Raw genomic sequence first — 25,177 nt, 5'->3', positions numbered from 1 at the left:
AAACTGATAATCAGCAAATACTATTGTAGCACCCACTACAATATCTTCACATGGCATTCTTCATTGTGGCTATGCTACAATAACTTTTGTGGAAATGTAGAAGAAAAAGAATGTGCCTCAGACTCCTGCAATAATATATATATACACATTCTGCTTTTCTAATCAATTAGCTTTAGCAATAACATATTCAGTAATATTCTAAATTGATCAACACCACAAAATAAATTAAAAAAATCTCCTGTGCCCCTTGGTTTCTGTGGCTTTTGGCTTCTTTCATATATATATATATATATATATTGTCACAGAAGCAGGTAGGCAGGCTTATATTTGCCATAACGTCCAAGCGCCAGCGGAAACGGCCCGGCCGGCTAACCGACTAGCGAGCGAGCTCTCGGGCGAAGAAGAGCGCGTGCCAGCCTCCTGAGCGCGACTACTAGGCGGCGCCAGTAATGCGTTGCGGCAATATATATATATATATATGAGAGAGAAGCCAACAGCCACAGAAACCAAGGAGCACAGGGGATTTTTTTAATTAATTTATTTTTTGTGGTGTTGATCAAGTAAGAATATTACTGAATATGTTGTCGCTTAAAGCTAATTGATTAGAAAAGCAGAAGAAAAAACAACCACATGCCGCCGGTGGGATCCGAACCCACGACCTCTGAATTACGCGTCCGGTGCTGCTACGGCGACGGCTGTCAAACCTTCTGCTTTCGGGGGTATTTATGTTTACAAATAACCTAACCTTGAGAGTGTTCATCAGCGCCACCCACGTTCGTAAGCGGCGGACGTGGAACGTCCTGAGTTACCGCTGGTGTGACGTAGTACACACACACACACACACACACACACACACACACACACACACACACACACACACACACACACACACACACACACACACACACACACACACACACACACACACACACACACACACACACACACACACACACACACACACACACACACACACACACACACACACACACACACACACACACACACACACACACACACACACACACACACACACACACACACACACACACACACACACACACACACACACACACACACACACACACACACACACACACACACACACACACACACACACACACACACACACACACACACACACACACACACACACACACACACACACACACACACACACACACACACACACACACACACACACACGCACGCGCCGGGCGTCCCAGCTAAATGTAACCAAACTTTTAAGAAAGGCGAAGTGTCCTAGTCCAGTGAAACCAACTCAGGGTTGTTCAGTTGCGTGGCCTAGTCTTGAGTATTTTTTTTTTGCTCTTCAACGTTAATTAATTAGTTAAGTTTAATTCGCTAACTTTTTAATTATTAACTTCAGGAAGAAAGTGTCAATGCAAAAGTTTTAGATCACCTCGAAAAACCGCTAGTAGTGCTGTTTCCATCAAGTTACGATTTACGTAGTTTCATTTATTGGCCTTAAAAGAAAGTTGTCACGTGGCCAGCTGCTCGCTCACTTCTCTGCCCTAATGTGCACCCAAAGTCTCATCGAGGAGAGGACTTCAGAAAAAATGGATTTTATTCTTTAAGGCGCGTCTTGGGGCGTTGAAGTGGCACAGTTGTCATGTGGAAGGTTTTTCTTATTGTGTGGGTTATGGTTAAAGGCCGGTAAAAGAACTACTTTACGTAAATATTACTTCGCTGCAAATGTGTCAGTAATCTGTTTCTCAAAGCGATCTACAACTTTTCCATTGACACTTTGTTCCTCAATTCAATAATTAAAAAGTTAGTTAATTAAGCTTGACTAATTAGTCAACCTTGAAGAACAAAAAATTAGTGCAGACTAGGTCATGCGACTCTAAACAATCCTCATTTGGTTTCAGACGGCTAGGACACCCCGTGTTTTTAAAAGCTTGGTTACATTTAGCTGGGACACCTGGTGTGTGTGTGTATATATATATGAGAGAAGCCAACAGCCACATACTTATAACGAGCCCCTCATTCCTCTTTCCTTATTTGCTTAATATATATATATGTATATATATGCATTAGATTTGACCTCAGCATTGTGAACACATAATCGAAAAGTTTACTTAAGCTGCTGGCTTTTCGTTTATTTTCAGTCACAAAAATATGAAGACACGAGCACGTGAAGCCATACATACAGATACAAGGCTGATCTTTGGCGGCCATATTTCCCTTCAGACTAAGTATGAGTTTCATTCAAATAGTTTGTTAGCGCGTGAAAACACGAGGATACTTGCAGACGCACATTACCAGCATTGTGGAACCAGTCATCAGAATAACGTACATGATATCCCCTGCAGGAAGGAGGCAGTCTGCATGGCTGAAATACACCCCAACTGTAGTTGCAGCGGTAAACTTTATTGACCATAAGCCTCTAGTCCAGGCTAGGGGTGTGCAGTTAGTGGCTTAGTCAGCGGCATTGTAGCCAAGAGCCGCTCCAGCCGCCGCCGCAGCAGTCTTCGCGACGACTGGCATGCCTGCGGCTCCCCAGCTCTGGCAGAGGGCGAACACGCTGCCTTTAGCCACGACTCCACCCATGGTTGATTGGACAGCGGCGGCCAGCGAACCAGCCGCAACACCAGCAGCACCAAATCCTGCAGCTGTCAACACGGCAGGCGCTGCGGCGAGCGCCACCGTCGCTCCCACTGCCGCTCCCACTGCACACGGGGCACATAAATTATATGTACAAGTTGTTCTGTTCTCCGACATACATCTAATAAATGTTAAAAAGTAGCGGTGCAATCCGTGCTATGCCTAGACTACCCCACCATATAGACTGCTGGCCCGTGTTTCCGTTTCTGACATGTTCTTGTAGCCGATCATGCTGTCAAACCTTTTTTGCGCTAAAGGTCTCGCCGTCGACTGGAAGCCGCTAATGCCAAAGCCATTGTTAAGTAAGTTCTAGGAACACAGCATGTGAAATTTTCATAGGCGACTTGGTCGTTCCATGTTACATCTGGAGTGCTGGGCCATAGCCGGGTGATCAGATTGCGTACACGCTCATTGGTCCCGACGCAGTAATCATGTACATCTCGTCGACACATGGCACCATCTGGCGTCCGCACGGCAATTCTTGTGTAGAGACCCCACAGGATTTTTTCCAAGGGCAAAGGGATTCTAAAGCCCCTCTAAAGGGGCTTAAGAGATCCACGTGCTGCCTGTACACACACACTGTAAGCTCCTCTGGCCTGCCGCTGCCTGGTGTTCAATTTCCTTTTGGATGCTGTGAGTGCCTGCCTTCGTTACATCTTTATTGTAAGTGATGATTTAAACCCCTGAGCAGTTGGCCCAGCTGAAATTGACTATATGGTGAACTAACACACACAAGATGCAGGAGAAGAGAGTTTGGAAGCTCATTTAAACAGCACGTTACGCACCTATGCAGGTCGTAGAAGTGCAACTTTGTACGGATGGAAACTGGATTGACAAAACTTGCAGACAAAGAGCAATGAAACTGTAGCCGTTAAATGCGTGTTCATGCATTAATATAATTTACAGTCCTCCATAGGCGCAATCACTTTCAAGCCCATCTCAGCATACATGCACATTTCGATCCACGCAACCTTCATGGCCAAGGCCAGCTGGACGTCTGCGTGGTAGTTCCAGTAAAAAAAAACTAAGGCAACATGATTTAGTAGGGCTCAAGCAAGAGAACGACAAGCAATGGGTGATGAAAACTTTCTAGTATTAAACTGCCGTAGTGCCATTACTGGCTGGCTTTTAGTAAGTACAGTTATTAAAGGGAATTGGTCAGCTAGTAGGGTAAATTGAAAACAAAGAACAATTCACAAAATATTTGATGGATAATGGAAATAAGACATAAACCAGTCCTAATGGTTGATTAAAGACAATATTAAATAGGAAGTTCCTTTCAAGGATTCAGCTTTCCACTTAAAGGCTAGGGCTGGATGTCTGATAATGAAATGCGAGATTTAGCACCATGGGTACTATGTTCTGCTGCTATTCGCAAGACGTGGGAAACAAACTCCAACAAAGCACACGGTGCTCCTACCCTCACTCACAAGCCACCTCACAAATGTAATTGCATTGGGGTTAGAAACCAGCCAGGACGTCGTCAGTTTTCAGAAACAAGGCAACAAGTAAAAATAGTCTAGGATGGGTGTAGGAAAGTGAATGTACTTTACCTAAGTAGACAAGGGAATTCCCATAATGCATTCGAAAACAACGTAACTGGAGCAGCATTCTTATCATGTCATGCATCATGGCACTGATATAAAGGATAGCTGCTTGTACTTGGCTATCTTTCGCTCAGCTAGTGAGATTTACATTGCACATGCTGACCTCCCAGTGTGTAAGATTGCTGCCGGCAGCTAGTTTCTGTAACATCATAAAATGAAGCCAAATGTCCCAAGCCTATGCATTCAACAATACATGGATGTGAATGAGCAGCAGGTAATGGTGGAAGCAACGAGACAGAAAACATGGCATATTTGTACAAGAACCCTCAGATTTTTACAGCTGCTGAGCAGATGGACGGGTGCTCAAGCACTGATGTGACCTCAATAATGCAAATCTATTTCTTATTACACTACCACGTCATCCCTGTTATGGTTTCTGGCAGCGACGCCAGCACTCTGTCGAGGCCAGGAAGATAGCATGAGTAATGGGCAATTATAAAGCCAGTCGGGTGCGGGACGATCTTTAAGAACATCAGTTATCGCCCCAATCTGATTTCCTTAGATTACTTAAACATGTAGCCCACTCACCCAAAGAAAACAGGTCAGCCATGTCTTGTAACTGCAAGAAATAAAAACCAAATTAATCATATACCATGATTCAGTAGTGCTAATTCAAGCATAAAGCAGGAGAATCCTCTCAGTTGTGACAAATAGAAACATTCTTAAGTCAGTCAGGAGCGAAGCAGAACTTGTTAGGCTAAGCAGCTATGTAATAGCCTGGATAGTTTTCTTGTTGGCAATATTTTCGCTTATCTCTGCAGTTCAGCCCAACACAGACGATCCATCCATTATCTAGCAAAAATTCTAACAGCAGTACTAATATTTTATTTACTTAACAACAGGCAATTAGTCAAAGAAAAAAATGTGTTGACTAGAAAGTCTGATCGGTATTATAATAGATGCTTTGATGCTGGGAAGTAACATGTGCAGGACCAACACTGTGAGACACGACAGAGGTCTCCATTTGGTGCACGCATACCCCAACATTCTTTTGGAATATAGTGACACCATAAGGACATTTCGAGCATGAGACCTTTACACTTTCCCTATTTTAAGCAGTCTTCAATAAACTCTCTGAAGAGTGTAGCCGTATGTACTGGTGATGAGCTGTTGATCGGTGACAATATTTAAATATTACAACTTTGTATTCATTATGCATCATCTAGATTTGAGCAGGTCAGCTTCTGATATTCTGTTAATTGAAAACCGCAATTATTGCTGACATCAAAGAAGTTAGGCACTGTGCATTCTTGTTTCAGATTATCCACGTTACTTCCTCTTAAATTGTTTTTGATCAATTTCAGTATAATAGATTACCTATACAACAAATACAGGAATGTATTAGCATTTTAAATATGGTTCTTATTTAGCTGTACCTATGAGGAACGAACAGCTGCACTTGCACAACCACCACTGCTCACTTTTGCAGTTCAATTGCAGATAACATGCATTGTATATACTGCACCCGTTGTCCAATTTCCTGCAACATTTACACCTTCTGACCTGAAGCATATTTGCTTCAATCTACTAAGGCTATGCGGGTTAAGATCAATTAATTCAGGCTGAGGTAGCCGTACGCGCGGCAACTATGTACAGTTAATAATTAAGGTATGGTGCGATTAAAAATACTTGTATCTGTCTTACAACCGGCGCCTCCAGCAACAAAACAGCATTAAATCCTTCCAAACTTGTTCCCGGTTATCTATATTACCTTTCCGTGACGTCCACTTTCAAAGTTTTGTTTTTTATCAAAATCCACAGCCTAATCTAAAACGCTTTACTGCACCAAAGGTGTCTTAAGGCAAGGCTACCACGGAACAGTGCGCTTGACAAATAGTTGTGTCCGCCATCTCGCAAAACGGCAACGCAAAAAAGTATAGAGGGACTCTGGTAAAACGGTCCGCCATTCTATAGTTTCGCATTCGGGCCCACTACGTATTACGTCCTACCTATGCGTTCTCTTTTCGTCGCTGCAGTTCTCTTCAACGCAAAACACGGTGTGAGTGAGCGGTCAGGCAAAGCAGAAGTATATTCGACTTCATTTCGCTTCTTTCTATCTCCAGCAGCACGAAAGGCGACGTGATAACGGCATGGTGCGAACCGATATTGAGGTTGCTTTCACAGAAATAAGGGAACTGAATCGTCACGTTTTCCGACCTCAGAATGATTGAAGTAACAACTATAAGCTTTACCTTTTAGACGTGGGTCTTCTCGTCAATGCGAAGACAATGCGCGCCCGGCCCAACTGACGTGACTCGTCGAACCCTGCCTTATAAAGCAGCCTGCGCCGCCTACGCCCCAACGCCGCATTGGTCAAGCCTGCAGCCGGAGAGGAGGAAGTGGAGAAAGAATGAAACCATACACTAAAAAAAAAACAAGAAAATGCACATGGTATGCCAACGGAAGTGACAATTTTTGCTCACATGTTTAGAACCAAAAAACTCCAAAAGCGAAGTAAACTGCGTTGAAGGAAATTTAGCTACAATTTCTAAAACATTCTTGCAGTACTGTCGCGAAATGATCACATGCGCGCGCTTGAAATCGAAACCAAAACTGAAGACGTAGCACAATGTCTAGCTAAAGTAGTTGTGTAGCTTGCTGGAATGTGCAGGATATGTCGAAACGGTGAGCGAGTACTCGACTAAAGGGCTCCTGCAATCCGACAGCGGTGCTGCAATCGAGTATTGTCCAAATGCGCGTTATAAATGGGCCCCACACTGTGTATTCAGGTATGTTATCAATTTCGCCTATTGTCTCTTTGAGTGGGCTGTGCGTCGACTTTCTTACCGACGTCGAAATGGCAGAGATTATTAGTCTCGTCTGGTACGTACCGCGTTCTGTACAGTTAACCCCCAAAAAATCTTATTCTGTCGCAGGTAGCACTAAACGTTATTTATTTGTTTTCATTAATAACTATTGAAATAACTATATGTTGATGGTCATCCCAGCCGACCATCAACATCCATTATACCCACCAGTATGACCCAAACGTCTATGTCCAACAGTGATATCTATGTGACGTTACATGAATAATAAAGATTGGACGAGAAACAGTGCATGTATCTAAGCCGCCGCGGTGGCTCAGTGGTTGTGGTGCTCGGCTGCTGACCCGAAAGACGCGGGTTCGATCCCGGAGGCGGCGGTTTAATTTCGATGGAGGCGAAATTCTAGAGGCCCGTGTACTGTGCAATTTCAGTGTACGTCAAAAAACCCCAGGTGGTCGAAATTTCCGGAACCCTTCACTACGGCATCTCTCATATAGCCTGAGTCGCTTTGGGACGTAAAATCCCATAAACCTAAAACAACCATTTCTGATCGGACATTACGGCGCAACACATCTGCATATTGTAAACACGGCGCCGAACAGATATATTTTTTTTTTGCCCAAAGCAAGTTGTTTATAGGTTTATTGAAAAAGTTTGTTTGGTTTGTTTTATTGGGGTTTAGCGTCTCAAAGCGACTGAGGCTATGAGAGACGCCGCAGTGAAGGGCTGCGGGAATTTCGACCACCTGGGGTTCTTTAACGTGCACTGATGGGGTACATAAATTAATTAGTACAGAAGGAGGTTTTGATTTATTCGGCCTAAAGCGCCTCAGGTTATGAGGGACGCCGGCGTAGTGAAGGGCTTCGGAGATTTCGATCACCTGGGGCTTTTTAGCGTGCACTGACATTGCACAGTATACACGGGCCTCTAGAATTTCGCCTCCATCGAAATTCAGCCGCCGCGGCCAGGATCGAACCCGCGTCTTTCAGGCTATCAACCACTGAGCCACCGCGACGAGTTCACAGAAGGAGGTCCCAAAGTAAAAACTGTCAGGGGGACTTCCTGTTATTAACTGCATATATGAGGCAGATAAAATTATGCTGATAACATGTACATAGGCGTTGTAAGCATTCGAGTCTCCCACTATCCCCGGACGCCTAGCGCCAGCGAGAGCTAGAAGGTGAGAACCACGGCCACCTGGATCGGCGCGCGCGCGTGACCCGAGCGGCCGCGTGAAAACGGAGACGGGACTGGAGAGAGGGCGGCAGTGAGAAAGAGGGGAGCAGCAGGGAGAGCGACTCCGGCCGTCAAGTGATGGAGATCATGTATCCGAGAAATGCCTTGAATAAACGTGTTCAGTTGGAACGGGTGTGATCGATCAAGGCAGGCGGAAAACATGTGATTAAAGATGTCAGCAACTTGACCTGCTAAATTGTATCCCCGGCCGCTTGTGCCACCCATTGTGGTCGAAATAAATTAAACTGCGCTCACTGAACAAGCGCCTCTGGCTTCAGCACGAGGGTTCCATAACTATATGGAACCCATAGTATATGAATCCGAAGCGGAAGTGTATTCTGTATATGCATTGAGTATGTTGGTGCTGTGTTGCTATATATAGTATTCTGTGCTGTGAATGCTTGGCTTCTTTGACTTAATTTTAAATGTATAATTCCCATGATTTCATTCATTCTAAGACGTCGGCACCTACCTACCCACCTCCCCAGTTCCCAATTCAAATTCCTTCTTACCGCAGTGGTGGTGCAGTGGTTTGAGCATCCGCCTCGCACGCGGGGAGTTGCGGGATCCGATACCGAGTGCCGCCGGATGCACACCGGTTATGCAGGGGGTGTAAGCTTTCCCCTGGCTTGTGATTGGCTCATCTGGACTAAATGCTTGGGAAATGGGTTTATAAGCCCATCTTGAGTAAAGTGAAAAGCCTTTTGCCATGGTGCTCTTTGCCCTAAAGGTGCCCTTGCGCCATAAAAATTCATCATAATTCTTCTTGCTTCACAAGGTTGTGAAACGTGTAAGGTTGCACAATTTACTCTGCCCAGCTTGGTAGCTGCATGTTATAATATCTCTTGGATGCAGTGCAGTTGCCTGGGATCATTTGAGTCCAATTGGTTCAAGTGGGGGAAGAACACAATTGGAAAATTGAAATGGTGACAACCGGAAATTTCCCAAATTGGAACCAGCTGTTTACTTCGACTGGGCGAAGATTATGTGTAGTCATAAAAATTTGTGGGAATGTCACTGTAATATGCATGTGCTCCGAATTAATGGTCATGCATACAGAAATGCTCAGGAGCCGTTGACGAACATCGCGCACATCAGAGGTGCACAATATAGAAAAGGAAGCTTGAAGTATTGGCTGAAACATCGAAATTTCCGCATGTCCAGGTTACATTCCTGCGACCTTTACAGAATCACAATGGAAGATCTCTTTTTGCAGTACATGACACATATATGTAACGCTGGAAAGACATTCATGGATATCGAATGGATGTTTTGATGTCCCAAGCATCTGGGCTATGGCACATTCAATGGATGTTTTGTGGTTGCATGTGATTAGGTAACCTCACGTTAAAATTTAACATACAAGTTATAACGTGCCCGTAGTGTTCAAAACGTTTATATAAAGTTTCAGATATAACTGAATATTAATGCTAGTAATAATAAATTAGTTAACATATTGTAATTTGACATAGAATGTATTTTTTATGTTCGAAATATTTATATAATGTTTCATACAGGACTGGAAATTGACATTACAAATGCTGCAGGCGTAACGTGCAAATACGTAAACATGAAGATTGTGCCATTAACAAATCATGCTCACCATCAGAACAGTGACCAGCTGTGGTGGAAGTCAGAAAAAAAAACATTAAATAGCAAGCACGTTTCAGTGATGTTTATGGAGCACTGACTTAATACATTAAGAAAACGATTCTGCAACGCTACAAAAACGTTCCAGACCACCACAAGCTTATTTAAAGTACCTAACTTAAGCACTGGTTCAGTGCTTTTTTTCCACATTTGAGGCAGTATTGATCAGCTTCAACTAACAGAACTTTGCAACGCCATTGCGTCAGCAATCGCATCGCTCAAGAGTAAGCTATAATTGTCTTACAGTCGTTAAAGAGGGTAGGCAACGACCACAACAGACGCTCTCATCACACTTTCTGGGCGTCTTTTCAAGAACATGTCCGCGAGGCATTTTAGAGCATTCCTTCCGCACGCACTTGTAGCATCTGAGCCAAAGCTGATTTGCGTGAAGACTTGCAGCTCCTGCTCGATTAAGACCTTCTGATGTCACAGTGGAAGAACTCGGGGGTAGTATTTTTGCCGGAAGTTATGCACTGCCGCATACATACTTCCTTTATTGCGAACCACACTCGCTGCTTTTTTTTTTAGCAGAAGGGAGGCAGTGAGCGCATGCGCATTCATGACCATAGCAACAACAACAGCAAAAAACATTGTAGAATAAAGAGAGCAGACAATATTTTATCGTCGATTTTTAGTCATCTTATTTCCCTATCTCGCAGGCAAACGAGTGGTGCTAATGCACGTGCCGCTTCTCTGTTAAATAAAAAATGGTTCTGAGAGTTCAGTTCGCGTGCTAATGTGTCTTCTATAGTCGAATGCAAAAAAAAAAAGCGGCTTTTCCCCGTCAAAGAAGCTCCTTCCAGCTAATGGCGTCGGCCGATTCCCATGAACTGCTGCAGTCGAATACAGCTCGAGAACGAAGCGGCAAATGCCCCTTAAAGGTTTCCCTCCAGCTAATGGCGTCGGCCGATACTCATAAGGTCGCGGTTAATCCCCTTGGACGTGCTAGCGTGAAAACTGCTGCAGTCGAATACAGCTCGAGAACGAAGCGGCAAATGCCCCTTAAAGGTTTCCCTCCAGCTAATGGCGTCGGCCGATACTCATAAGGTCGCGGTTAATCCCTTTGGACGTGCTAGCGTGAAATCTTGGGAGTGGCAGATGAAAGGGGACTAACCGCGGCGTTAGGAAAATCGGTCGATGCCATTGATTGGACGGCATCCTTTGAGGGGCATCTACCGCTTCGTTCTTAAGTTCTGTCCAACTACATAAAGTAGTGTGGCCAGATAAAAAGAAATAAAAATCATATTGCCTCTATAGCTCGCACCGCCAAAGGCACAACGGGCTTCTATCCGACTCCAAAGAAATAGAAATGGGGGTTATAAAGAACTAAAAAGAAAGTCCGACTGTTGGATGCAAGTAAGTAAAGCAGCAGTAAATGCCACTCAAGGGCCCTCCTGCCAGTGGCGTCGATCGATTGTGACGACGTCGCGGTTGATTCCATTTCACGGAGGCACTTGCCAGTCACTTGCAATTTCACAATATACCTTCGGAACAACTTTTTATGCAATGCAGCAGTGGCAGGAGACTGGTCTTTATCCCCGACCGTGGGCAGTGGGCTCCTCAGCACTATAGTCGGATACAGTCCAAGTACGAAGCGGCAGATGACCCTCAAAGGAGCCCATCCAGCCAATAGCGTCGACTGATTCTCCCCCTTGATTCATTCTCCTAGCTCTCCCCCCTTGACCGATCGCCTTGGACCTGCTAAGGTGAAATAGCAGAGGGTGGCAGGTTACTAGGGAATAACAACGGCTTCGTCGGATTAACCGCGGCGTCATGAGAATTGACCGACGCCATTGGCTGGAGGGCAACCTATGGGGGCCTCTGCCGCTCCGTTCTTGATTTGTACCCGGCTATAGAGCGCAAGCATATAGCGTGACAATGTAGGGAGGGGACTATCCGCTTTCATCTGCTACTACCTGCATTTTCAGGCAAGCAGGTTCATTTCGTCATTCATTTCGTTATTCCATTCGTTATTAATCGACCAAACGTAATTGACGCGCGTGGGGGTACAGCCCCCTCAGATGGCCTTGAGCCCTTGGCGCTCGGCGACCTCGGTGGCTCTTCTCACGAAGTTGGATGTTCGGGTCGGAGTGAGCAATGGTGCCTTCCACTATTTGGGACTCGAGAGCTGCAGGTCCAGAGGAGGGGGGGGCCCTGAGGGCATGCATGCAGAATGTGACCCAGCTGGCGCGGGCGCCACACAGGCGACATTCAGGTGTATATACCACGGGGTAAATCATACAGGGCATATATGGCAGGGTTAGGAAAGGTGTGGGTTTGTAATTACCGCCAAACTACTAACTGAGGGTTAGTAAGGGAGATGTGGGCAGCGGGGTAACGAAGTCTCTCGTTGCGGTAGTACAGAGTTAGGTCGTGGTGCGTCTTCAATACGATCCCTCGCCGACACTGCAGGGAAAGGTACGCCACAGCCCAGTCGACGAAACCTCGGGCATAATTGTGGGCAGCCTCATTCCCCGGGTGGGAGGAGTGCGCAGGGAGTCGGATCAGAGAGATCTTGCTGGAGTCTAGTTTCACGGTGCGGAGGCGAGACAGGGTAGTGGGAGAAACTAAGCCCTTGACAAAATTTCGAATGGTGGTTTTGTAGTCGCTAAGCATTACTTTGACCGAGGTGCAGGCGATTGCCAAGGAGATAGCCACTTCCTCAGCATCCTTGGGCGCCCGGAACGTACGTTACCGGCTTCAAATCAAATCAAATCAAGTTTATTTCATAGTTACACTACAGTACATGGTTATGGGGTATATATACATCAGGAGGCCCAAAAGTCGAAACTGCAAATAGGGCAGAGGGTTGCCCTTGTTGTCAACGACAGCGAGCGCAAAGGCTACTTTGTTGGGGTATCTCGCGGCGTTGATGTGGACTGGTGTGTGTCAACGGGAGTCGCGTTTATGCAGGATTTTGGCCCTGGCTACCCTTCGAGCTTGGTGGTGCTCGGGGTGCATGACTTTAGGTAGGGAGGAGACCAGGAGGTTGCTTTGAATGTGGAAAGAGAGAAGTTTTTTAAGGTGGAGTGAGGCTCCAAAGCGGATGGGGAGCTTGGACAGGATGGTACGCCCTGTTCTCGTGTGGGTTGGGCGTTCGTACCGCGAAATAAGGTGAGCCTTCGCTAGTTCCGTAGCGATATTGTGATCTCCGAGGGCCAGGAGCCTAGTGGGAGTAAGCTGGGGGAGTTGCAAAGCTGATCTATAGGCAAGCCGATCTACGGGAAAAGCCGCTTTTTTCCTTGACTTGCGTCCGACTATGGTTGGAATTTTGATTTCCTCAAGTCGTAGCTCATAGTTGTCATCACTGCAAGAGCTGCAATTGATGGGTATACCCTGGTTCGAGTTCGATGGGTTTTTCTGACGATCTTTCACGTTCCCTGATCGCTCGCATCCGGAACTAGACACTGTACCAAAACGTTGACTGTACTGGAGCTGCGAAGGTAATCGGCTACGTGAGCCGGTCTAACCGTTTCTGTTTCCCCTCTCCCCGCGAGAGACCGCGAAGCGCGAAAGCGGAAGCATTCGGCAAGAGGGAGAGCAGCGAGGAGGTCCCATGCGGACAACCGGAGACATAACAAAGTCAGTCATTGTTTGGAATTCACACCTCTCAGTTGCATTATTCTCAGCCTGCGGGCGCTAGCCTCCCAACACATTCGTTGACACAACGCCCAGTTTGTCCGACGTATACTTTCCTACCCGAAAGGGGGATCTCGTAGACCACACCCGTGGTACGCCGAACGTGCGGCTTTGCATGTTTCGTTCCACAGCCGAAAGTCGCACGGCCGCTGCTGCTGATCTTGGGGTGTATCTTGGCCAATTTACATGGCGTGGAGAAGACGCCGTTTAATTGTTGCCAACCTTTTTAAGATTGTGAGACTCTCTGTGGATGTACGCGATCACTGTAGTGACTTAGCGCTGTCAGTTGTCCTTGTCTCTGTATTTTCTTTATTCTTCCCTCCACTACTTGCACCAGTGCCTCATTACAGCTGTCAGTACGCGGTCAGGGAACCCTTCTCTGTGCAGACTGCCTACGTTACCTTGAGACCTCGCCTGCATCATGTGAGGGCAAGACTTGAGGAGCGCGGATTCCAGAAAAGTCGTAATCACCCTCTTGACAGTTTCTGACTCGGCCGAATTAAACGATGAAGGACCTTCCTTGGCTCTACAGGCAAGTAGCACCAGCAGACGCTTTCGAGCTTGATAAATAATTTCAGGCGGTTTTGTTTAGGTAACTCATACGTGAAAGAAGGCTCCTTACCATTTTGTCCGAACTGTTTTAATTTTTTTTCTCACGATTTTCTAATAACAACCATAACGACGGATACCATAGAGAGACCTTTGTCCTGCAGTGGGCGTAGTCTGGCTGATGATGACGGCTCGTAGTTGAAGATCCTCGATTTTAAAAGTTACGGGACGCAATGCTGGATATTCGCAGCGTTAACTTATATTTATTTATTTATTTATTTATTATTCCTCAAAGGTCCCTTTCGGGACATTACATTATTGTGTTCTACATAATAACATGTAGAACACAATATTAAAACAATTTTGGTTTTAACATTAACCTAGTGTTTCCGATACAACGTAATATTAAGATTGTTAATTTTGAACTGTGTAATTACATTTAAGGACACAGCATTAGCGCAATGTTTACTTCGAATGTTAAACTAATGCTTACGGGTCAGTATTTAACATTATTTCACAATTTCTGTCACTGAAATACTTTTCTTATGTAACATACAACGCTATTGCTCAACTTATGTAACAATTTTAAACAATATTTTAAAGTTCGGTGCTGCCTGGGCATGTCACTTCACAGTCCCCAGCAGGAGATGTGCATATTGGCTCGCACCATAGAGGCCGCTATCCTCAACGCAAGAGGCTAGGGTAGAGTGCCTCGATGAGCACGTTCCCTGACCGCCCCTCCGACGAACCAGGCTTCATATCTCAAGGGGAATGTGAAATATACGGTGGCAATATCGGCTTAACAAAGTCTTTCAGTGCCGAAGCGTCAGTATAGCTGCCATCCAGGAAACAAAGCTATCTGATGACAAATAGACGAAAGCAGCTGTTGTTTTTTTTTCCTGATTATATTATTATCGTCAGCCACCGGCGACCTCGGTTTCAGGTGATTTATATTTACGTGCCTTTTTGCAGCGAGAAAGAAGGATTTTCTCTTTTCCGTTAGCTAGCATTCTACGCACACAACGCAAAATCTTGCTGCAGGGAGATTTCTACCGCTGTAAGTCGCAGGAGAGCGGCGAGAAAAGCAGCCAGCTGTACATGTTCATACATCTTTGGATCCGGACTCCTAGCGCCACCTGTGAAGAAACACGCGAGCGAATGGGGAGAGAATGATGAGGCGACTGTTGCGACGGGGGCGACGGCGCGACGGCGAGATTACGAGCATTTTCCTTCCTCCGTGATTACGAGCTTGGTGGTCACGGGTTTGACGATCGGGAGAGAAGTGCCTCACATTTCCTGAGCCGAATCAGATGAAAGCGCTGCTCCGCGAGTCGTAAATCGATATTACATCATGTAATCCATCCGGTTATCCTTCGTTAAAACTCGTTTATACGTAACTGTTGTCGATCGACAACCAGTGACTGACACAGGCAGAGTAAGTGGGGGAGAGCGCTCTAGACTAGCGAGCAGGGTGGTTAGGACAGTAGCGGAAACACTGTGTGTGTGTGTTTACAGACACACACACTCGCAGCTGACACACTACGCAAGGTATTCATGCTGAATCCTGTGTTGTGGCTCTGGCTGAATGCACAGTGTAGTCTTTCTGTTGTCCGATACAAACCAAACACAAAGCGGCATTAACTTTTGTGTAGATGTAAGTCTGCGAAATATCTTTTCCTTCAGACTTCTGCAGTAGATATATGCTCTCGATTTGGCCTCCCCATCACCGTGGACGCAAAATTCAAGAAGTTTACAAAGGTGCCTGCTTTTTCCTTGAGGCACAACTTTGATACATGTACACATGCTCCGAAGCAACACTGAATGTAATTTTATAGTAGGACTGTTCTGTGGCGGCATCCCTTCCCGTCGGAATTAAGCTGGGGTCAAGTTGGACTTTTCATGGAGTATACTGTTAAAGCACGAAAAAGCGTTACCAGCATACACACGTTGACAGCATTCATAGCCGAAAAGAGTTCATTACAAATCGGAAATTTCCAGTTGGTACCGCTAGAATTTTCCAGTTGCGGTCCCAATTCACAAATTGGAGCCATTATAGTTCCCAGGCAACTGGCCTGCATTCAGGAGATATAAAATGTGCTTCTCAGGTTGCGCAAAATACCTACTGTGGCAAATATTTGCGCAACCTTACATCTATTGCAACATTCGGGTGAAACATAACAGAAGTGGCTTGGGTACTGGAGAGGTGCCGCAGGCAGATGCCAACGTTTTACAAGTCAACTGAAATCATGGGAATTCAACAGGCATGCATGTACACAAACTACAAGAGTATATAATCACACAACGCCAATTATGCTCAGCAGATGTACAAAAGACACTTTTGCTTTGAGTTTATGCACAAAAATTACGGGGCCTCCATGCTAGAAGCAGTGGAGCTTGCCCACTGAGCGCATTTTTTTTTTAGTGGCGCAAGCGATGAATAAAATTTAGCATTTCAATCTTCGAAATTTTTTATAAAACCAGTACTTGTTCTGCGCCACGTTTATAACATGCCGCTGTGTTCCGCTACAGTGCCCAGTCGGAAATTAAGCTCGAACTGGAACGACTGAAAATCCAACCGGAATTTATTTGGAGTCAAAATTTAAAGTGAAAGCAATTTCATTTGAGTAATCTTGGAGCCAGTTGAAAAACAGTTTGTTCGACATAATCCGATCAGAGCAGTGGGAATCATACTTCCAAGTGGAACCAATTGTGTACCGTTAGAATCCATTGGGAAACCATTTCGTTCGACTGGCTATAGGAATATCACAATAGCGATCATGATAGTGAGATATTAAAAATCGATCCACTTCAGGAAGGAGGGGCTAAAATTCCGTGATCCCTAAAGCACTTACCTGATGTTAACCGACGTGAGCACAGTGAAAATTGAGCCGCTCTAATTAGAGCACTGTGCATATGGACGTCTCTACAGCCGGAACAGCTGTTGCTGCGGAAATACCCCCAGTCATTGTAGTAGCAAAATTTATTGACCAAAGACCCAAAATCAAGAACAGGAGTGAGCAGTCGGTGGCTTAGTCGGCGACATTATATCCGAAGTATGCTCCTGCCGCCGCCACAGCAGTCTTCGCAACCACTGGGATACCCGCGGCTCCCCAGCTTTGGCAGAGGGCGAACACGCTGCCTTTAGCCACGACTCCACCCATGGTTGACTGCACTGCGGCGGCCAGCGATCCACCCGCGACACCAGCGGCACCGAACCCAGCAGCAGTCAACACGGCGGGCGCTGCGACGAGCGCTACTGCCGCTCCCGCTGTACACAGGGCACAGAAATTATATGCATGCGCAGTTAGTTCCGTTCTCTGACACACTTGAAGGAAATGTTGAAATAATTTTCAATCCGCCATTGGCGCGCCCACTTCCAAGCCCATCTCTGGAGGCACCCACACTGCTATCCAGACGTCTTTTACAGCCAAGGCTAGCTGGGACCGCGTGGTAGCTGTGACTAATGAAACAACTCAGGGCAATGTGGAAAGGTGGTTTGAAGCGCGGGAGGCGAAGAACAAGATTAGTGCGAACAGTTGAAGCAAGTGGAGGAGAAGCAATAGGCAGTGCTCTTTGAGGCATTTAAAACGCTTAGCGTCGGTACTGGCTGGCTCATTGCTAAGTATATATCTCCCACAAGAGTAGGATAAGCCAAAAAAAAAAAGCATAATGCAACAAATATTCAATGGATAAAGGAAATGATGCGTAAACCGATCTTAGTACTTGAAAAAAGGTAACATTAAATAGGAAAACTTTTCCAGAATTCCGGTTTACATTTGAAGTCTAGAGCTGGATGTTTAACAATGAATTGTTTGAAATCCTGTACCATAGTAATTATATTTTGCTGCTGCACACACGACACGGAAACAATGAAACAGAATATGTGTCACGAGATCAAAAACCTACAAATATCTACAAACAACAACTACAAAAAGCTACAAATATCTATACACCTATCCATGGGCGTCCGGAAGGGGGGGCAAGGGGGGGCGGTTGCCCCCCCTTGGAATTACGGATATTATTTATGCACTAGTAGAAAACAACTACATAGCTGCCGCCTCCCCCATAACCGGCCATCGGGTGCACCCCCCTGGAAAAAGTTCTGCGGACGCCCTTGCACCTATCTATCTGTAGCTCAGCTAGTGATATTTACATTGTGTGCTGGACGGACAGTCTGCAACATTGCTGCCAGCAGTTAGTTTCTGGCAACGTTCTGAAACGGAAGCTGAATGTCCTAAGCCTACACATCTTGATATACATGGACAAAAAATCAGAACACGAAATGTCAGAGTCGCCTGAAATCATGACATGCTCTCACAAGAATCACCATTTTTTTCCAGCTCTTGAGCAGATTGGCGCTGAAGCATTTATGTGACTGCACTGATCCAAATCTGTTTTTTATTATACAGCCACTTTAGCACTATATTCATTGTAGGAGAACTGCAGATTGGGCTAGTTGGTGTAGATTCATATAGTGATGGCCACTGGAAATGATGGACATTCATTTCTAGTGGCCATGAAATATTGGACACTTTTAAAGCCAATCTCTTGAAATACTGACCACTGTCGACAGCTGATTTCCTTGGTTATATTATAAATGTCGCACAGTTCAGGTGCTCGCACTCATTTAGCAACCAAAAATGCAGTCTTCACACATAATGGCAAGTGTAGAATAGCGATGCATACCTATAGATGCACCGATGGTAAAGAGGTCCGCCATGTTTTGCAACTGCAAGTGATAATAAACAGATTGAACATATACCGTTATTGAGCATTGCAAATTCAAGCTTGAAGTATGAACATAGTATTTTGAATGGTGATAAATAATAACATTCTAAAAGTGAGTCTTTACTTGTCATGCAGAGTGCAAAGTCACCAAGGAAGATTGGGGACAGGGTATAGTAGCTGCATAAGAGGATTGTTTTTTGTTAACATTTTCATTTATACCTCGAGGTCAGCAGAGTCCAGACGGTCCAGACATTCAATCCTGTATTTAGCCTCACCTTTGCGGACCAAACTGCCGTTTTCGCACAGCCTCTACCACTACCTCACACAGTTGTAGTTCGGATGCAGATAATGGGCCTTATACACCTACACCTGTTCTCTCATTTCATGCAACAGGCAACAGTAGAGCCGTAAGTAAACCCTTATGTTTTTTAAGCGGCTGTAAGTATACTTTATAAGCATAAAACTTATGGATCATAGCGCCTTCTTCGCAACTGTTTAACCTGTCCAACCTTAAAGCGCGGCAACTGTATGGAGCTAATAAGCAAGGGTGACATTAATGCAGTTACATCTGATGCTGACAGCACCAAACTCGCATTAAACGTAACTACACAACTAAAGCTTTCAAACTTTTCATGCTGCTTTCACTACCTTTCCGTGACGTGTACACTAGATCGGAGCTTAGTTTATTCTAACACCACAATCGAATCGAAAAATCTTTCCTGCGTCCGACGTCCTGTATGTCTGGGCAACGAGGCAACGGTGCGCGTGACAGCTAGTTATGCGCCATTTCTCGAAAAACGCTATCGTAAACGGCCCGTCGTTGTTGTATAGTTTCGTATTCGGGCCCACTGCGTATTTAGGTCAGCCAGGCGCGTCCTCCTTCCGTCGATGAAGTACGCTTCTTGCATCAAATCCATGGTGGGAATGACAAGTCACGTAACGCAACGGCTTAACCTCACTTCGCTTATTTCTACCTTCACCACACGGAGTGGGGGCTGCGATAACAACGTGGCTCGGGTAAACGTGGCACGGACCGATCGCCGTAGCGAAATAAAGGAGAAACGAATCTTTTCATTTCCAGCCCAGTAGTGAATGAAGTAAGAACAACAAGCCTTGCCTTTTCGACCGGGGCCTTCTCTTCAATGCGAAGACGAAAGGAAGCGGCTATCAATGCTCTTCGAAGCTTGCCTAGCCTGAGCCCCTAAGCTACCGCAGCTGCCGCCGGTCTGACACAGCTGGCCATGCAGCTGACTGACTCGACGGCTCGCTGCGGCTCGATGTGGCTGGACCACTCGACTCCGCCGTAGCCGGAGTTGACAGAAGTGGCGAAAGCTTTGTCTCTGAGCGGACGTGAATACATTTGCGCATGTGAGCTAAACCAAAACTACCCAAGAACTAGGGACTAAACTGCACTGAGGCATATTTACGGCGTTCGCGCAGTCACGTCGCAAAATTTTCATCTGTGCATATGCGTTCTCGAGGCCGAAACCGAAACTAAAAGCAACTCTGCATATCCGCAGCTTGCTCGGATTATGTGCAGGACATGTCGAAGCGGCGCGTGATTACTGATATAAAGGCTCGTGCATTCGGAGAACAGCACTTTACGTAGTGTTCATTGTGCATGACAAATAGGCCCCGCATTGAGCGCGCTGGGCCATTATCAGTCTCTCTTTTGTCTCTTTGATATGGTTGCGCGTAGGCTTTCATATCGCTCCATGTTATCAGTTAGTAAAATAGCGATCTCTTCCTTTCTCAACTGCTATGAACCACGTTTCAGGCATTTCTTTCATTTCTTGAAACACTTCGGTGCAGCAGCTGTAACTTTGTAAATAGAGGCTAAAGTCGAAACGTTATTGAACCCTCGAATCACAAAATGCGGTGAATCAGCCTGCCAGGTTTGCGGACCCCGCAGTTATTACAGCGTAATACTTTTAATAGCATTTTACAGCAGCTAATTAACGAGCTGCCGAATACTCTGCAACTCACAAGGAATAAATACGGCGACACTAGCACTTTCCAATACAGGACCTTAACATCCGTCACCACACTCACCTTAGAACTATTAATATCATGGGCTCATGCTTCTATACCCACCCATCCATGATGGCACCCGGTGAGCGTGATTGGTTTGTTGTTAACAAGTTGTATAATAAAATTTTTACTCTATTATGCAATCTAGAGAAAGCACAATCCAAGAGGTTAAACTACAAAATTTCTTTAATTGAAGAGCATAATTACTGCAGTCAATATAATCGGGAAACAGTGTTTGTGGCACTTAGTATGTGGTGCTCCACCACCACGTACTAGTGTGTGGATATATGCGGCCAGCAGGAGACAAAGTGAGATGATAATTGTCAACATAAGGAATCTAATTAACTACATTCGATAAATGAACTTTTTGATGACTGCAGTGAGTGGGCATGTTTATATCAAACACTTTAGAGAAAGTCGCACTCCTACACAATTCTATTTGCTAAATTCTCCTCTCGCGGCGTGTGTTTCGTGATAATTACTTCCAAATTTTCAGCTCTATCCGCGTAACTGCACTTGCAAGGCAGCGAGGATTGGTGCGAAAATCCTCCATGCGTGACGCGGCGTATCCTCTCCCAACAATGTATGTGAAGTTGATAACTGCTTCCCTTTCACTTTTGGCTACCGAAATGGCGGAGACACCCGACGCAGCAGCTGCGTCACACAGAGGAGGAGTTTCGCCTCGCTGCTTAATTACGTGGAATCAGTGGAAACTTTGGGACCGAATATCTCGAAACACGCGTGTCTGTGAAGATTCTACCAATTGGAGTAGTACAGAATTACTACAACCTCTACGTTTATGATATAATCGTTAATTCTAGCCGGAGAGGCTAAAAAGTTCATTAATGTACTGCATTTAATTAAGTGCCTGACGGTGACAATTTTCTCGTTTTTGTCCCCTTGGCCGCGTAACTTATATGCAGAGGGGGATTTCGCGTACCTCTCAACGTCTTATTTTACAAATATCTCTAAAACTTAATTTTGATCACCCTGTATATTTATGTCAGAAGACCCAGCGACTGAAGCGAGCTTCTACGTCCCGTAACATTATTTTACCAGTACAGCGGAGCCACAGCAGCCAGTGCAAACGGACTGCTTCTGTTCTATAGTTTCGGGTTCAGGCCAAACATCCGCCCACTGCGTCGTTTTTCTCTCGCTAAAGTTCGGGTGTCCCCTGCCCAAAAACAGGACGTTAAACGTCCGGTCAGCCAGTATGCAACGATTTCATTGCAGTTAGTTCCTTTTTTTTTTGCTCTAACAGCATAATTAGTGCTCCCAAAACGATGAGGTGTGGGGCGATAGCAGCTGCGAGTCGCAGGATTGAGAAAATGAATAGAACGAATCGTTAACACATTGCCCGGCCTCAAGATGAACAATGAAGCATAAACCTTACCGTTTCGGTATGCAGGCCTTGCCAATGCAAAGAGGAAACGACGCGGCTGCCAGCACTCTTCACGCCTAACCCTTTCTACAGCTTACAGCTGACTGATTACGGCGCTCAGTCAGGCTCAGTCGACGACTGTACTGACGTGACGCAACCTCAGCGGTTCCGGTTGGTGCGGCTCGAAGGTCAACAGCTGTGATAGAACCGGAGCGGAGCGGACGTGACGACATTTGCTCACGTGGGTGAAACCGAAAATACCCGGGAATTATGAACTCAACTGCACTGAGGCATATTTAGCAGCAATTTTTACGGCGTTCGCGCAGTCACGTCGCAAAATTTTCACCTGTGCATATGCGTTCTCGAGGCCGAAAACGAAACTGAAGGAGAGAGGAAGCTCTTTAATGAAAAACAGATTTCAGCCGTCGTGAATATTCGCCGACATGCTACTCTGCGTAGGGGTGGGATAGGGGAGTAAAGATGGAAGAAGGGTGGCATAAAAGAGTGCGACCATTGAAGAGGGTTGCATTGCAATAGTCCACTGCATGATGGCTTCTTTGGACGCGAACGAAGTCAAGTTCTGTGCATGTACAGCGGGGTGATCAAGTGTTCGCGCAATTTGGAGTTCGTCTAAAACACCAATAGCGTCTAAATCGGCAAAAAGAATATCATTGCACGTCGCTGCTGTCTGTAGCAGCTTATAGGACCTAATATAGAGTCCACTGTGAGTGGCACTTTGGTGACGGACTGCATGCATTGTTCATAGTCGGCACGTTCGTTGGCGTACGCTGGGTATTCGAAAATAATATGAAGTACAGACTCAATTGAGCCGCAACTGAAAGCAACTCCGCATATCCACAGCTTGCTCGGATGATGTGCAGGACATGTCGAAGCTTCGCGTCAATACTGATATGAAGGCTCGTGCATTACGAGAACACCGCTGTACGTATAGCTCATTGTGCGTGATAAATAGGTCACGCACTGAGCGCGCAGGGCCCTTATCAGCCTCTCCGTCTATTGTCTCTTTGATACGGTTTTGCGTAGACTTTCATATCGCTCCATATAATCAGTTTGAGAAATAACTATTCTTCCTTTCTCAGCTGTTTTGAACCACGTTTCAGTCTTTCATTGTCGAAAAAAAAATTGATTTTTCCTCTCTGACACTGCGTGCGTGCAGCCCTCGTATATAGAGGGAAATTGCAGGCCGACCGAGGTGTGAATTCTCGTACGTCTCTGCAGTTTCTCTCCGAGTTGTTGGGTTTTGGTTTCACGGTGTCTAAGGTCCCAAAGCGGCTCGGGCTATGAGAGACGTAGTAGTGGTGGGCTCCGGATAATTTAGACCATCTGAGGTTTTTTAACGCGCACTGACATCACACAGTACACGGACCTCTATAAATTCGCCTCCATCGAAATGCGACCGCTGCTGCCGGGATATCGAACCCGTGTCTTTCGGGTCAGCAGCCGAGCTTCATAACCACTGAGCCACTGTGGCGGCTCTCCAATGAAGTTATATTGCATGGGAAAAGCTGCATTATTATGGGCGATATGAATTACGATATAAGTACATTATGGGCGATATAAATGTTGGACTTAATTATTGTAAATGGGGATTGATTATGCCTCTTTCCCACACAGCATATGACGTCTGACGGAAGTCCGACGGTTTAACGCGCGGCAGCTTCGGACCTCCGTCGTTCAACCTGTTTTTTACTTAAAGTCACCCCCCAGGCGTTCATTGGACCACCTTTGCAAGACGGCGGACAAGGCAGCGTTCATTTGACGGATGTCCGAGCAAGGATACACGGACATTTCTTGCAACATTTTCGTCGTTCAATCTGTTTTTTACTTAAAGTCACCCCCCAGGCGTTCATTGGACCACCTTTGCAAGACGGCGGACAAGGCATCGTTCATTTGACGGATGTCCGAGCAAGGATACACGGACATTTCTTGCAACATTTTCGTCGTTCAATCTGTTTTTTACTTAAAGTCACCCCCCAGGCGTTCATTGGACCACCTTTGCAAGACGGCGGACAAGGCATCGTTCATTTGACGGATGTCCGAGCAAGGATACACGGACATTTCTTGCAACATTTTCGTCGTTCAATCTGTTTTTTACTTAAAGTCACCCCCCAGGCGTTCATTGGACCACCTTTGCAAGACGGCGGACAAGGCATCGTTCATTTGACGGATGTCCGAGCAAGGATACACGGACATTTCTTGCAACATTTTCGTCGTTCAACCTGTTTTTTACTTAAAGTCACCCCCCAGGCGTTCATTGGACCACCTTTGCAAGACGGCGGACAAGGCATCGTTCATTTGACGGATGTCCGAGCAAGGATACACGGACATTTCTTGCAACATTTTCGTCGTTCAATCTGTTTTTTACTTAAAGTCACCCCCCAGGCGTTCATTGGACCACCTTTGCAAGACGGCGGACAAGGCATCGTTCATTTGACGGATGTCCGAGCAAGGATACACGGACATTTCTTGCAACATTTTCGTCGTTCAATCTGTTTTTTACTTAAAGTCACCCCCCGGGCGTTCATTGGACCACCTTTGCAAGACGGCGGACAAGGCATCGTTCATCCGACGGATGTCCGAGCATAGATACACGGTCATTTCTTGCAACATTTTCGTCGCTCAATCTGTTTTTTACTTAAACTCACCCCCCGGGCGTTCATTGGACCACCTCTGCAAGACGGCGGACAAGGCATCGTTTTATTTATTTATTGGAAATACCTGCAGCGCCCGAAGGCATTATTGCAGGGGGGATGAGGATACATAACAGAAGATTAGGCCGGAAAAAAAAGAGGAAGGAAGAAAAAAAAAGCAATACAACAAGGCATGACACAGCAAGTACAAAATGAATGAAATATGAAACAACAAAAAGACATGACGAAAAAAAAAAGAAAGCCAACTGCGCACTCATACATCCGACAGCAACGCGCGGAACATAGACTCTG

General features: G+C 45.7%; 2 protein-coding genes across 3 annotated transcripts; both read right to left on the bottom strand.

The window, feature by feature from the left end:
• Positions 1-2,373: 2,373 nt before the first annotated feature.
• LOC149340509 (uncharacterized) lies at positions 2,374-6,586 on the bottom strand. Its single transcript, XM_089551278.1, has 3 exons — positions 6,428-6,586; positions 4,764-4,794; positions 2,374-2,693 (listed from the first exon to the last, which is right to left on the bottom strand). Exons 2-3 carry the CDS (start codon positions 4,783-4,785, stop codon positions 2,443-2,445), a joined length of 273 nt encoding a protein of 90 aa, XP_089407404.1. The 5' UTR covers positions 4,786-4,794; positions 6,428-6,586; the 3' UTR covers positions 2,374-2,442.
• Positions 6,587-17,036: 10,450 nt separating this feature from the next.
• On the bottom strand, positions 17,037-22,416 carry LOC149340508 (uncharacterized). 2 transcript variants are annotated; one of them, XM_089551276.1, is made up of 3 exons: positions 22,227-22,416; positions 18,761-18,803; positions 17,037-17,342 (listed from the first exon to the last, which is right to left on the bottom strand). In XM_089551276.1, exons 2-3 carry the CDS (start codon positions 18,792-18,794, stop codon positions 17,104-17,106), a joined length of 273 nt encoding a protein of 90 aa, XP_089407402.1. In that variant the 5' UTR covers positions 18,795-18,803; positions 22,227-22,416; the 3' UTR covers positions 17,037-17,103. The 2 variants fall into 2 exon arrangements, with proteins under 2 accessions (XP_089407402.1, XP_089407403.1); XM_089551277.1 differs by lacking the exon at positions 22,227-22,416 and adding an exon at positions 19,920-20,078.
• Positions 22,417-25,177: the final 2,761 nt, after the last annotated feature.

Source organism: Amblyomma mixtum, chromosome 6 (genome assembly GCF_055824585.1).
Source record: "Amblyomma mixtum isolate Tamu chromosome 6, ASM5582458v1, whole genome shotgun sequence".
Taxonomy (NCBI): Eukaryota; Metazoa; Arthropoda; class Arachnida; order Ixodida; family Ixodidae; genus Amblyomma; species Amblyomma mixtum.
This window is presented reverse-complemented; position numbering and strand designations above follow the sequence as displayed.

Excerpts from the sequence above, each read along its gene's own strand:
- LOC149340509 (XM_089551278.1), bottom strand. The coding sequence starts at position 4,785 with ATGGCTGACCTGTTTTCTTTGG. Across the intron at positions 2,694-4,763 it reads GGCTGACCTGTTTTCTTTGG|TGGGAGCGGCAGTGGGAGCG; the intron begins GTGAGTGGGCTA and ends CCCCGTGTGCAG.
- LOC149340508 (XM_089551276.1), bottom strand. The coding sequence starts at position 18,794 with ATGGCGGACCTCTTTACCATCGGTGCATCTATAG. Across the intron at positions 17,343-18,760 it reads TACCATCGGTGCATCTATAG|CGGGAGCGGCAGTAGCGCTC; the intron begins GTATGCATCGCT and ends CCCTGTGTACAG.